Source organism: Drosophila melanogaster, chromosome 2L (genome assembly GCF_000001215.4).
Source record: "Drosophila melanogaster chromosome 2L".
In the NCBI taxonomy this organism is placed as follows: Eukaryota; Metazoa; Arthropoda; class Insecta; order Diptera; family Drosophilidae; genus Drosophila; species Drosophila melanogaster.
Window position 1 is genome coordinate 5,256,095 of NT_033779.5, and position 14,695 is coordinate 5,270,789.

Here is a 14,695-nt window from a genome sequence, read left to right on the forward strand (position 1 = left end):
CTGCTTAAGCAACATATTGGTATAAAATAAAGATTATACTTAAGATAACTGATTCCGGAATACAACCTAAAAGGGAACAATTTAATTATGGTTTTTTGTGTGAAGAAGCGAGTCAAAGAACTCATTTTCGTCAGTGTGGCTGCGTTTATCGTTGAGACTTTAATCTTTATGGGTTATGAATGCACTCGAGTGGTTAGGCTCAATTTAAACAGCCATCGAGAACGACCAGTGATCGCAGCCTTATTTACGATAGCTGTCAATAATAATAGTCATAATAAACACAATCGACGCGATCCCTTGTGGATGAAGGTGTTGCACCCATGCGGCGAGGGTGCGAGTTCGTTTTAATATTGACCGATTCCGATAATGTCATAAATGTGACAGCGATAAAAATCAACTCAATTTAGCCGAGTTGTGAGTGTGTGGCAAGGGGGTCGGTCGCTGGATAGATAGATGTATCTGCAACCCTGCAGGTTGTTTTTTTGGACCTCGAGACAGTGGGAGACAATTCAACTTCAAACTTGTTTACGCTTTACAGCGCTGGCAAATGTTTGATCGAATGTCTCAACGCACATATTGACATTGTGATTAGGGTTCGACGGAAACATTCTTTCAAGCAGGAAGCTTGCACAACCCAGCTCCGCTGAAAATGCCCACAAATGACGGACAGAGAAAGGCACACATTGGCGATGTCGATGGCTCAGCCATTGCCATTGCCATTTCCATTTGCACTTCCATTTCCCATTTCAGTTGGAGTCGGCGAACATTTTATGCAAAATCGGACACGACTTTGCACTAAAAATTAAGCGATCCCGCAGAGAAACTTTGACCAGGGTGTCCAAAAAGGAAAGATACATCACTACTGATCCTGAAAGTGCCCCATTCGCATAAGAAAATAAGGTAAGAGTTGGACAAACAATATATGTATGTGTTTAATGCTCTTACTTAAGGCCAGAATGAAATATATAATATACTTAAGCCAAACTAAACCATTCATAATAAAAAAAGATGCTCTATAAGCTAGAGACTCCCTTAGCAATGTCGAATGATACTTCCTGAGGCAGTTCTTCTTTGAAGAGACTCGCGAAGACTGTCAATGCATATGCAGATATATGAACACTGTCAGTCATCTTGCAGTTTGGCGCAGACATTGCAGACATTCAGTCCAGCGAAGCTGGGTAAGATTTCTGCGCATAGATTGGAAACCAGAGGAAGGAAATAAATTGCTTTTGGCTTATGCAAAAAGCCAGCTCTGCTTTCCGCCCCAGGAAGATGCTGGCCAGCCTGGAGTCAGGCCATCCCAAAGATGCCAGCCAGCAAAGCGCGAAATTTCTCGTACGTGTGCGATGGTCTCGGCATCGACGAAATGGAGTCAAGGAAGTCAAGAGGAACTGTGGAGAATTGCGAAATATTCTGCGGCGTTGTTATCGCCGCCTTTGGATCGCTGAGGTTGAGGCTTCGCAAGCGGAATGCGACGCACAATTAATCATATCTGAATATATTGCGCCCTTTGGTGGTATAAATCTCGCTTGAAGTCCAGCTCTCTCTCTCTCGGAGGAAACTTAACAAAATAATAAAAAATGAAACGAGAGGAAAATAAAAAATAAGAACTGCGCATTTAAGCGCTTCACGCGCATGCGCAACCAATCGCTTGATTAGTTCCCAAACTTCAGGCTCAGGGATTAGCTCATAAAAAAATAAAGTGAGTCCGCGAAGTGAACAGGAAATAAGCTTAGGTAATGGCATCCGAATGGTGCGGATCAACATTCCATCCGTCTGGGCCAGCTTATTATAGTTCGTAATGAGCGTTCCCAGCTGCATTTCTGCAGCCTATTTGCCAATTAAATGAAATTAAAGTCATATCTGGCAATTGCTCTCAGTCGACGCGTCTTGCCTTCTGGGACTGATGAGGTGTCGCCAGTGGGACGCGTAATTAACCCCATGGATACCCCATCCACAGCTCTCTATGCCACATCCAAAGACCAGAGCAGCAGCAGCAGCAGCAGACTCTTCTAATTAAATTGTGCTGGCTACTTTTTAATTAAGTACACACTGGCAGGCATCCAACATTTTTAGAACTGCAACAACTGGGATCGCTTATATAAGGGCCTGACGAATGCTCGAATCAAATCAAGAAAAGTCTACGTAGTTAATTGAAAATATTTCTGATAAGCAAACTACCTTCATAAGTTGCGAGATTATTTTCGCAATGAGTACTGCCGTCATTTAGACCAGCTTTAAACTACTCGCCTGAGATTTAAGCTTAATAAATAATAGTTGACCCATTGTGTCCGCTCTGCTTGGTGCAATTCCGAGTTGATTCAGTGCATCATAAGCAGGGACAATGTTATTGACGTTGTGGCCTCTCCTGTGCAGCCAAAGCCCAAAGAAGACCGCAATTAAGTGCATATAAATTTCGCAATTTTACGATCTTCGCTCTTATAAAAATGCTCACTCTATGGCCACAGTAACAGTCACAGCTGCCAAAGGAGCACCCAAAAGACCAGGGCTCAAAGGCATTAAATGCGTCGATTTATGTCCACGTGTTCGAACAGGCGGAAAATATGAATGCAAAATGCATTCGTGACCGAAATGAGGATGCCCGCTGTTTTTCTATTGCTAATTAGCCGTGACATTGTTTAGCTGCGGACCATGAACTTGTTCGCAAAAACTTGACTAGACAAGTGTTACTGCCCAGGGTGAAAATCTAAGAGACCAAAAAAAAACTTTAAGCAACAGAACACATTTTAGATTGTAGTTGCTTATTCTACCATTTTCTTTTCTTTTTTGTGTGTGTAAAACCGGATTAAAAACCCTTGGCAAATTTGCCCTTCCACGGAGCTTATCTTAATTTTTGCATTTAATAACCGCATTGCGGCTGAAACGAGCCAGCAAACTGCCACCGGTCAGTCAGTTGGGCAGCGATCGCGACGGGCGGCCATTAAGCTTAATATGGCCAAGTAAATTCTTGGCCAACTATCCGGAGGTGTGAAGAAAAGTGTCGACTTGTTAAGCTGCGGCCACAGCGGGCCCAGACAGATAGCCACCAACACCAGAGCTCTGTGGACGAGATCGCCTGAGTTGCGAGCGCATTTCTCGGAAACAACGCGCTCGTTTCGTGGAAGCAATAAATAAGAAGGCGGTGGCGGCGGAGGGAGCGGCATTGTCCTTCATGTGTTGCGTGGCGTAATAAATTTTATTTATTTTTTTTCCCCCCAGCTTTATTCCTTTTCTTTTCCCGGCACAAGGACGACATGGCGAAAAGGGCCGACGGACCAACACCACCGCCTTGTCGCACTCAATTAGCGAACGCGAACGCGAGTCGCGCGCGTTTTTGGCGCGGCGAAATCTGTTTGATTTTCTTCTTGGCCAACTTAACGATCGGCGTGCGGTTTTCTTGTTGAAGCAAATTAACTAGACTGGTCTAGAGATTATCACCACCCAGCTACTCTATCCCCCGCTGGCTGTCAACACCCGGCATTGTCTTTGCGAATGAAATCCACAGACGAACAATGGCTGGAAAATAATATACAAGTTGCCTATAAAGTGCCTGCTTAAGCTTTGATGAGCTTAGACCCATAAACCTCATAATGGTAGCTGCTCTATAAAACAAAATACGTGGCCAAGTGGAATGGAGCTGAAATTAAACCCCCCGCTTTCAAGCCAATTCAATTTGGGCGATTCCACCGAAGTCTGTGTACACTTTATGAGCAAGAGCCCCCATTCAAAGCGGTTGTTAAAACCGAAATTAGTTTTCTTAATTAGTTCGGGCAGCTAAAATTTAATTAAACTTAAAGTGGAAGCAAAATAATGCAGCCGGATTCATTTTCATTTCAGAGGAATATTTTCAACAAAATTAACTTCTTAGTACAAATGTCAAAATAGAGAGGATAAGATTAATATAACTATAAATAATATTTTTACAGGAAATAGTTATCAGTTAAAACAGCTATACGATATTATAAAGAAGAGTAATGCCCATTCATAAAGATTTCTTATCAGATATATTAGCTTTTATAGATTTTGCTCTTTGAAATGTGCGCAAGGAGTAAATTAGTTGAATTTACAGCATTGCCTATTAAAAAGTGCACAATGTCTGATCACCACGAAGTGTATAAATTGATCACGGCAAATATTTTTGATATTCATATTTAAATCGCTTTAAAATCGCATCAAAATCGAATGACCAATTGAAGTGCCTCGATTCCATTCCGCTTTCAATTCGGATCGTCGCAGATGGTCGGCGCATAAACTCGGTTGTTTATGGGCCTAAGCCGCTTTGGCTTTCCTGGCTGAGTAACTTCGATCGTGCACCGCTTTTGGTTTTGGTGCCTCCGCATCTCGGCCTGGTCTGCGTGACCACTTCTTTTCAGCCATCGGCCATCGGCCATTGGCGGTGTCTAATCCATGGCAATTAATTACATCGTTACACGCGCTGCCGCCAAACAACTTAATACAACATAAATAATTGTCAAAATGCTCGGCCACAGACGCGCGAATTAGTCTTCATTATGTCAATAAATCTTGGCCAATTGCCACACTGGATCATGCAACATCCAAACGGGAGTCAATAGATCTTTATGCACCTGTCCCACGCCGAAATGGAAACCGAAGCTGGAACATGTCCAATTTAAATTAATTTAATTAGATTAAAATGCTTATATCTATGAGAAGGATTCGCAAAAGATATTCTTTCTGAGAATCAAGTAAATGCAATCATGTGGCAGGCAATTTTCAAGAGAATATCCATTTTAAATTATCATTTCATTTAATCATAGGGGAAATGCCAATTGCCTTATTGATCGACTGTTCAGTTTTTTACAGAGACAGAGACTATATAAGAAGTGGACGCCAAAGTTGGTCTATGGCCGTCTCAAAAGATGATTATGGTCATGACAACTTAATGACGAACGCAGCTCGGCATGGGAACCCGATCCGTGCGATCCGTTGCGATCCCAAAAGCGAGCCCTCGTCGCCTGGAAACCCCTCAAGTTGCCCGTTGACCGAAAAACGAGACTGGCAAATTTGCATAAAAATCAGTGGAGTATATTGCCTGGATTCCCCCGCCTCCTTCAGGTGACATTAACAAGCCACAAAAAAGGAAGCAGCAGCCACTGTGATACGACCAAATTTTAATTAAAAGTTTAGTGGAGCGAGAGACACACGCCAACGACAACGCGAAAACACACAGCAGCAACATCAACACCAAAAGCAACCCAAGAACAACCCAGCACAGTGGGTTCAAACTACAATATTGTGTCATATTTTAACAAAATATGTTTTTACAGAGGGTATTTAAAAACATAGTTTTGTGCACTAAGGTCATTGAATAAAGTGGATATTTTGAAGACCTCGTTTATGATTTGGTTTTACTTGGATAAACACTATGTTTGTACCCCATTGTACATCGACCGCAAGAACAACATCGGGAAGCTGAGATCTTTGGGGCACAGCGACCGCAAAAGGTTGCTGGGGCAGAATGCCGTGCAACAAGTGTCAGGCCGTGCAACATGGCTAACAAGCGTCGCCTGTTCGTCGCCGGCAACGTTCGCTGTCAGCGCATACACGCCAAAAACGAAATAAAAAAAAAAAACAAAAAAAAGGAAATAGCACAGGAAAAAAGATACATACAGAGGACGAGGTGTTAAAGTAAATATGCAAGCGCTTACAACAAATTTTACATGCCGCTGCAATAATTGAAAAATCATGTTGCTGCACAGCAAATGTTGCGGCGACCGCGCAACATGTTGCTACATGACTTTGTGCTTAGCCAGAAAATGCAGCGAGTAAGGTCAGCACTAAAAACATGAATATTTTGGCTAAAAAGATGCCGGAAAATGATGGAAAATTTGTGTACTAAAGCGCGAAGAATGCGGCTGAAAGGTGTGGTTTTTATTTTTTAAAAATTCAGACAAATAAGGTTGATAACCCACCAAGATATACAACGTAGAATACGATTTCAATTGAAGCGCCTGCTTAAGTTTTAATGATATTAGCAGTGCCTTATAAGCAACTTTGGTGCAGGTGCCTGAGGGTTCCTTAGCTCCCGAGCAGCTCAGAATTTGTTATCTTAGCAATTCCCCCAAGCGGCTTGCGGATGTGCATCGCCATTGAAGGGATAGCTGCTCTGCTTTGGCTCAGATTTTTGCTTTGCGAATTGCGCTGAGAGAATCGCAAAACCACGCTGCGAATCACGTACATAAATAAATAAATACGCAGGCGTATGACCGTATGTTTGTGTACTCATGCCGCAACGGAAGCTGCAACAGTAGCGGCAGCAACATTCAGCGCAGCAGCGGTTGAAACAACAAACAAACTAACAAACAAACATTCAAGCCGCCACCGCAATGGTTGTTGTTCACTGTTGGTTTTTGGTTTTTGTGGCCAATGCCGCCGCTGCAATTGCCACTGATCGCGTCGATTCAATTAGTAATTCTAAAAAGGCGGCAAGCGACGTCTTTTGCATCTTAATGAGCAGCAACAGCAGCAGCAGCAGCAGCAGCGGCAGTTGATGTTGCTCCTGTGGCAGCAGCAACACATGCAGCATGTTGCCGCCGCAATAACATTTGTTCATAACAACAAGAAACGGAGAGACAGGGCCAGTTTTTCCATCCAATTGTGCCGGCACAGCACTTTTCATGCCCAAATGCAGTTTGTGATTGCTGCTGTGACCGTTGCTGATCGCAACTGCTGCAGTTGCTGCTGCAACTCCTGCTGCATTGACTATTTTTGTCATCCAGGTCCACGCACTGGTCGTGCAGCATGTTTGCGCGTTCATCTCCGGCTCCGGCCATTTCCACAGAAAATGTAATTACTGTGATTTAATTTTTTTCCACATTTACTTCTATTGCAGCAAAGGCTGCAATTGGCCAGATTGCAACGGCAGCAACTGCAACTGTGGCATTGCCATTTCTGCGCGCGCATTACAAACTTGGCTCAAATTAATTCCTCAAGCCCAAATGCGATCTGGCCAAGCTGCAGCTAATCAAACTTTAATCAATGCGGCATTTTGATGCGACATTGCTAGTTTTTCTCTTTTTTTCTGCAGCCAGTTCCATAGTTGGAACGATGGGAAAATATGCCGCTTGGCCTGGGAGGAAATTTGCCAAGAAATTGTTATTAATCTGGAATGGTCATATGGGCAAACAAAAAAAAAAAACGATCGTAAGCCAGTTTGAACTATTTCAAATGCTTCGCTAACAATTTCAATATCTGTCAAGTGCTTCAATTAATTATTATGCCTTTTGATAGTAGGCAGCTGTTGAATGGAGAATACCATAATTTTTTTATTTTAATCTCATTACCTTAACATTTCCTATGTATACTTATAGGCACTAATAATTAGCCAGCTCTACTGCCAACAAAAATAAAACCATATCGCTTTGAAATCAATAGCATGACATTATAGCTTATATGCATTAAAAAGCAATTAGTTCAATTTCTGACAGTCTAAAAGCTTTGCGTGCTGGAATAAATAATTTTTACTTTTAAATGAGTTAACCAATTATTTGGTTTTAGACTGTTTTTGTTGACACAACCGAACGCTTTAGTATTCACCATTAAGCGATTAAATTAAGCTTCAAGATAATCATAAAAATATGACTGACCATTTAAAGCCGGCCATAGCATCAGTGATATAATACTTAAAATGTTGGAATGCTTCAAAATGGAGTCATCATTATAGACAATCCAAAATTAAAAAATTGCAAAGTCGAGTATAAAAAAGAATAGAACTCAACAGCACTCAACCACAATAATTGATATAATCCAACCATATAATTGGCTTCCTGATAACAGAAAGCTGTTTTGAGATTGTTATTGTTTTAAACAGTATAGTACATACAATTGATTATGATTACAGAGGCTTGATGATATGCCAAAGCTTAGTGTGTAGTGAAATTGCCTGCAGAACGGACCGATCGGAGAATTTTGCGACAAAATGTGGATCGCTCTGCTGGGGATCCCGATTTTGTTGGCGGTCCTAACGCTTCTTCTAAAACACATTAACAAAACCTACTTTATACTTTCATTAACGAAGCGTGTGCGAACCGAGGATGGCAGTCCATTGGAAAGCAAAGTGGCCATAATGCCGGGAAAAACGCGATTTGGCAACAACTTGGATATCTTGAACTTTACGCCGGGTTCGTTTTGTTACTCAATGCGATTATAGGTTTATAACTACTTTTCAAGTTTTATTACAGCTAGTGTTTTTAATTTTGTGCGCGAGTCCACGGCCAAGGCCAAGGGTCAGAATTATCTGTGGTATTTTCTATATGCACCCATGTATAATGTGGTTCGACCCGAGGAAGCTGAGGAGGTATTCCAGAGCACCAAGCTGATAACGAAGAACGTGGTTTACGAACTGATTAGACCATTTCTGGGAGACGGACTCCTGATAAGCACGGGTGATTCAATCAATTTGTACTGCATTATTATAATTACTAATTAATCAATGATTTCAAGATCACAAATGGCATTCCAGACGAAAGGCTTTAACGCCCGCCTTTCACTTCAATGTCCTGCAGTCATTCCTGGGTATTTTCAAGTAAGTTTGAACTATTAATTAACTATTGAATTCGCTCAAATATAAGTTTATTTTAGGGAAGAGTGCAAGAAGTTCCTTAACGTTTTAGAGAAAAATTTAGATGCAGAACTGGAGCTTAACCAGGTTATTCCGCCATTTACTTTGAATAATATATGCGGTGAGCTGAATGAAGTGATAATATTTAAGAACATTTAAACTAAACCATACCCTTTATAGAAACTGCTCTGGGTGTGAAGCTGGATGACATGTCGGAGGGCAACGAATATAGAAAGGCCATCCATGCCATCGAGGAAGTTCTAATTCAACGCGTGTGCAATCCGCTGATGTACTACAACTGGTATTTCTTCGTTTACGGAGACTATAGAAAGCATTTGCAGAATCTTCGAATAGTTCACGACTTCTCCAGTCGCATTATCGAACGAAAAAGGCAGCAATTCCAGCAGAAACAACTTGGAGAAGTCGATGAATTTGGCAGGAAGCAGCGATACGCCATGTTGGATACCCTGTTAGCAGCCGAAGCAGATGGTCAGATCGATCATCAGGGTATCTGCGATGAGGTCAATACCTTTATGTTCGAGGGTTACGATACTACGTCCACCTGTCTAATATTTACCCTATTGATGCTGGCTCTCCACGAGGATGTCCAGAAGAAGTGCTATGAGGAGGTGGAAAATCTTCCCGAGGACAGCGATGACATCAGTATGTTTCAGTTCAACAAACTAGTCTACTTGGAATGTGTGATAAAGGAATCGCTGAGAATGTTTCCATCAGTGCCATTTATTGGGCGCCAATGCGTGGAGGAGACTGTGGTGAATGGAATGGTGATGCCAAAGGACACCCAGATCAGCATCCACATATACGACATAATGAGAGATCCGCGACATTTCCCGAAACCAGATCTGTTCCAGCCAGACAGATTTCTACCGGAGAACACAGTGAATCGTCATCCTTTTGCATATGTGCCTTTTAGTGCAGGCCAGAGGAATTGCATTGGTCAGAAGTTTGCCATTCTGGAGATGAAGGTGCTCCTGGCCGCTGTGATTAGGAACTTTAAACTCCTGCCCGCCACCCAGTTGGAGGATCTCACTTTTGAGAACGGAATCGTGCTGCGCACACAAGAGAATATCAAAGTGAAGCTATCGAAAAGGGTAAAATGAGGAATATTTCCTAGTGTAAGTTTATGGAAAACGGTTTGCCAAAGAGCTTTTATTTGTAATTTGTTTAGAGAAACAAATAAACCAGTAAAACGATTGAAACTCTAAAACGATTGATCGCTTGTCTTATTATCTGTCATGTAAAATATAACGATTTATGATTAAACGATGAAATGATTGAACTAAAGATATCCTAACATGTAATTAATTTAATTAACACGTTCATCACAATCGGTAACGTTTAAATAAATTGCTGGTTGCTTTTTTATGGAGAGGATACATTGTGATCAATTTGCATGTTTGTAATAGTGAAACTACCGACTACTTTATACAGCTTTATAGCTTTATATACAAATTAAAGCTTACGTAAAAAAAATCAAAAGCCAATATACATAAATATCGTAAATTTCAAAAAATTTTGTTACACAAGACTTTCTAAAAACAGTGCAGTATTTGCAATTTAATATACCCATCAATTGCATGCCGCAAGGGAACATGTTTTATACTAAGTACCTATTGATTTTACAGAACTCAATTGTTCCGATCACTGAGTTCTAATCAGTATTCGTCATTTATAGATCGGAGCTTAATCTGAGAGGTATTGGAACCTCTGACCGGAATATAATATAAACGTAGAAATGTTTTTGGAAGTCCTGTTCGCTGCTCCACTTGTGATTTTCATTTTTCGCAAGTTATGGGCTCATTTGAATAGGACCTATTTCATCCTGAGTCTTTGCAAACGAATTCGAACAGAAGACGGTAGTTTGTTGGAAAGTAAAATTTACGTAGCGCCGAGCAAAACCCGATTTGGAAACAACTTTGACCTCGTAAACTTTACATCTGGTAAGTGAAACCAAATTAACACTAAAACTATATTCAAATCGTTTGGAATATTTGACAGAAAGCATATTTAACTTCATGAGAGATGCATCTGCAAAAGCGAAAGGTCGAAACTATCTATGGTATTTTTTCCATGCACCCATGTATAATATTGTTCGGGCCGAGGAAGCCGAGGAGATATTGCAAAGTTCCAAGCTTATTACCAAAAATATGATCTACGAGCTTTTGAAACCGTTTTTGGGCGAAGGACTGCTGATTAGCACAGGTATTTTTACATTTTCATTCTTAATTCCTACTATTTTAAAGAGTTTTAAACCAATTTAGATCAGAAATGGCACTCTAGAAGAAAAGCCCTGACTCCTGCTTTTCACTTTAAGGTGCTGCAATCTTTTCTGATCATATTCAAGTAAGTTTACAAAATAGTTAATGGTTGTTAAGTTGTAAGCACTCTCGATTTTTAGAGAAGAGTGCAATAAACTTGTGAAAGTCCTGCATCAAAGTGTGAATATGGAGTTGGAGCTCAATCAGGTTATTCCTCAGTTTACGCTAAACAATGTTTGCGGTAAGTTCAAGTACATTAATAAAACAATAACGCCAGCTTTGAAATACATATGTATAACTTGAGAGCAGAATGACCAGCAAATATAGAAATAAATTTGCAATGTTTATTAGTAAATCACAACAATTTTCACTGGCCGTTTATTCAACTATGCAGAGAATTTTAGTGCGATTAATGTAATTGCAGAAACCGCACTGGGAGTAAAACTTGATGACTTGTCGGAGGGTATTCGATATCGCCAGTCGATTCACGCCATTGAAGAAGTTATGCAGCAGCGCTTATGCAATCCGTTCTTCTATAACATTGTGTATTTCTTTCTATTCGGCGACTATCGAAAGCAGGTGAATAATTTGAAGATAGCCCACGAGTTTTCCAGTAACATCATAGAGAAAAGGAGGAGCCTCTTCAAAAGCAACCAGCTTGGTCAAGAGGATGAATTTGGCAAGAAGCAGCGATACGCCATGCTTGATACCCTGTTAGCAGCCGAAGCAGATGGTCAGATCGATCATCAGGGTATCTGCGATGAGGTCAATACCTTTATGTTCGAGGGATACGATACTACGTCCACCTGTCTAATATTTACCCTATTGATGCTGGCACTCCACGAGGATGTCCAGAAGAAGTGCTATGAGGAGATCAAATACCTTCCCGATGATAGCGACGATATCAGTGTGTTTCAGTTTAATGAACTGGTCTATATGGAATGTGTGATCAAGGAATCTCTTCGCTTGTTTCCCTCGGTGCCTTTCATTGGACGTCGGTGCGTGGAGGAGGGTGTGGTCAACGGTTTAATCATGCCCAAGAACACCCAAATCAACATTCACCTTTACGAAATCATGAGGGATGCCCGACACTTTTCAAACCCAAAAATGTTTCAACCGGATCGATTCTTTCCGGAGAACACAGTGAATCGTCATCCCTTCGCTTTTGTGCCATTTAGTGCGGGACAAAGGAATTGCATTGGTCAAAAGTTTGCTATCCTAGAGATTAAAGTTCTTCTGGCTGCGGTCATCAGGAATTTTAAAATATTACCTGTTACTCTTCTCGATGATCTTACTTTTGAAAATGGAATTGTGCTGCGAACGAAGCAAAATATTAAAGTTAAACTGGTGCATAGGGAAAATAAATAAGCCAATAAGCTTGTTTATAGAGCATGTCTACTTTTATAAATTCAATGGCGTCGTAGTATCCAAACCAAACAGATTTTATTATAACAGAACGTCAAAACACAATTTCTAGAAATAAACAACCATTAGAAATTCCGATAACAAAGAGCTTTTTCATTGGACTTTTCTTTTCGTTCCTCAGTGCGTTTTCAAGATCGCAGTAGTTCGGTTCCCCAAAGCCTACAAAATGTGGATCGCTCTGCTTGGGTCTTCACTTTTGATTGGGGCTCTTTGGCTCCTGCTGAGACAACTTAATAAAACGTATTTTATTCTTTCATTATGCAAACGAGTGCGAACAGCGGATGGAAGTCCATTGGAAAGCAAAGTGTTCGTTGTTCCCGGAAAAACGCGATTTGGCAACAATTTGGATCTACTCAATTTAACGCCAGGTATAGGAAAGATTGGTTTATCTGTACAAATAATTATTAATATTTATTACAGCTAATATTTTTAGCTACATACGAGAGTCCACTGCCAAAGCCAATGGACAAAATTATATATGGAATTTCCTATTTGCACCAGAATATAATATTGTTCGTGCCGAAGACGCTGAAGAAATATTTCAGAGCACCAAAATCACTACAAAGAATATGTCTTATGAATTGATAAGACCATTTCTTGGAGACGGGCTGCTGATAAGCATAGGTGAATAATCGTATATAATCGTAAATATATAATAATCCCATTCGTTTTAGACCAGAAATGGCACACAAGAAGAAAAACTTTGACCCCAGCTTTTCATTTTAATATTCTGCAGTCTTTTCTCTCTATTTTTAAGTAAGTGAGAGTGACGCTTTTTAACATATTACCTATTTAAATAATCGATAATATTAATTTTTAGAGAAGAGAGCAAAAAGTTTATCAAAATACTGGACAAGAACGTTGGCTTCGAGCTTGAACTTAACCAGATAATTCCACAATTTACTCTAAACAATATTTGCGGCAAGCATAATCATCTATTTATATACGAAATTGTATTATTAACTATATTTTCTTCTATAGAAACTGCCCTAGGCGTAAAACTAGATGACATGTCGGAAGGAAACGAGTACAGAAAGGCCATCCATGACTTTGAAATAGTTTTCAATCAGCGCATGTGCAATCCGCTCATGTTCTTCAACTGGTACTTCTTCCTTTTCGGAGATTATAAAAAGTATTCCAGGATACTGCGTACAATTCACGGCTTCTCGAGCGGTATCATTCAACGCAAAAGGCAGCAATTCAAGCAGAAACAACTTGGCCAAGTTGATGAATTTGGCAAGAAGCAGCGTTACGCCATGCTGGACACTCTTTTGGCAGCTGAGGCGGAGGGCAAGATCGATCATCAGGGAATCTGCGATGAAGTCAATACCTTTATGTTCGGGGGATACGATACCACATCAACCAGTCTAATCTTTACACTGTTATTGTTGGCTCTGCATGCGGATGTCCAAGAGCGGTGCTACGAAGAGCTACAAGACCTTCCCGAGGATATTGATGAAGTCAGTATGTTCCAGTTTAACGAACTGATCCACTTGGAGTGCGTCATCAAGGAATCACTGAGGTTGTTTCCCTCAGCTCCGATCATTGGCCGAACGTGCATAGAGGAAAGTGTAATGAATGGCTTAGTCCTACCCAAGAATGCCCAGATTAGCATCCACATATACGACATCATGAGAGACGCACGGCATTTCCCGAAACCAAATCAATTCCTGCCCGAACGTTTTCTGCCCGAGAACTCTGTGAATCGTCATCCCTTTGCCTTTGTGCCCTTCAGTGCAGGCCCAAGGAATTGCATAGGTCAGAAATTCGGCGTCCTGGAAATTAAGGTGCTCCTAGCCGCTGTGATTAGGAACTTCAAACTCCTGCCCGCCACTCAGTTGGAGGATCTCACCTTTGAGAACGGAATCGTACTGCGCACTCAGCAAAACATTAAAGTGAAATTCGAAGCAAGAGTGAAGTAGTGCATAATAAATACAAAAATGTTTTCCTGTAAAAATGCCTTTGTATTGAATTTGCTTGATCGTAACAGCCAAAAAGTAGGCTATGATATGTGAAATATTCAAAATACTGGTTAAAGTAAAAAAAAACGTAGAAAGGGTAGAAATATGTAAAATAAGTGTAGCAACACTCGCATGTGCTTGATATGAAAATAGAATTTACTTGTATCCCAAAAGTACCAACTTAAATAAAACCTGTTTTTGCGCTGAGATAAAACAAATGAAACATAAGTAGAAAATATGAAGAAATATATACAAAATAATATAAACTATTTTCATAGAACCCGTCTCTTAACAGCAATGTTCCATCGATGTTATCAAACATGATCCTACCGTAAACAATGTAATTGTCTATAATTATTTATAGAACCGATACGAAATCAAATGCACTTGCAGAAATTCCTTTCTACATTCTTTTCCAACTGGCAACGATATGAATGTCCAATTAGAAT

The 14,695-nt window shown here is 40.5% G+C and overlaps 4 protein-coding genes and 1 long non-coding RNA gene across 6 annotated transcripts in view; 4 read left to right on the plus strand and 1 right to left on the minus strand.

Moving 5' to 3' along the window:
• Positions 1 to 14,695, minus strand: part of tkv (thickveins) — a 52,385-nt gene that overhangs the window by 37,095 nt on the left and 595 nt on the right. The gene's annotated exons all lie outside the window — the stretch shown is intronic.
• lncRNA:CR44744 (long non-coding RNA:CR44744) lies at positions 2,848 to 3,898 on the plus strand. 2 transcript variants are annotated; one of them, NR_124080.1, is made up of 2 exons: positions 2,848 to 3,186; positions 3,249 to 3,809. It is a non-coding gene; the product is annotated as a long non-coding RNA:CR44744 (long non-coding RNA). The 2 variants fall into 2 exon arrangements; NR_124079.1 differs by having other exon boundaries at positions 2,848 to 3,898.
• On the plus strand, positions 7,907 to 9,805 carry Cyp4ac1 (Cytochrome P450 4ac1). Its single transcript, NM_135072.2, has 5 exons — positions 7,907 to 8,141; positions 8,202 to 8,405; positions 8,464 to 8,545; positions 8,602 to 8,702; positions 8,762 to 9,805. Exons 1-5 carry the CDS (start codon positions 7,940 to 7,942, stop codon positions 9,700 to 9,702), a joined length of 1,530 nt encoding a protein of 509 aa, NP_608916.1. The 5' UTR covers positions 7,907 to 7,939; the 3' UTR covers positions 9,703 to 9,805.
• Cyp4ac2 (Cytochrome P450 4ac2) lies at positions 10,298 to 12,361 on the plus strand. The gene is made up of 5 exons (NM_135073.3): positions 10,298 to 10,542; positions 10,601 to 10,804; positions 10,864 to 10,945; positions 11,001 to 11,101; positions 11,285 to 12,361. Exons 1-5 carry the CDS (start codon positions 10,338 to 10,340, stop codon positions 12,226 to 12,228), a joined length of 1,536 nt encoding a protein of 511 aa, NP_608917.3. The 5' UTR covers positions 10,298 to 10,337; the 3' UTR covers positions 12,229 to 12,361.
• Cyp4ac3 (Cytochrome P450 4ac3) lies at positions 12,404 to 14,235 on the plus strand. The gene is made up of 5 exons (NM_135074.3): positions 12,404 to 12,653; positions 12,706 to 12,909; positions 12,960 to 13,041; positions 13,106 to 13,206; positions 13,267 to 14,235. Exons 1-5 carry the CDS (start codon positions 12,452 to 12,454, stop codon positions 14,205 to 14,207), a joined length of 1,530 nt encoding a protein of 509 aa, NP_608918.1. The 5' UTR covers positions 12,404 to 12,451; the 3' UTR covers positions 14,208 to 14,235.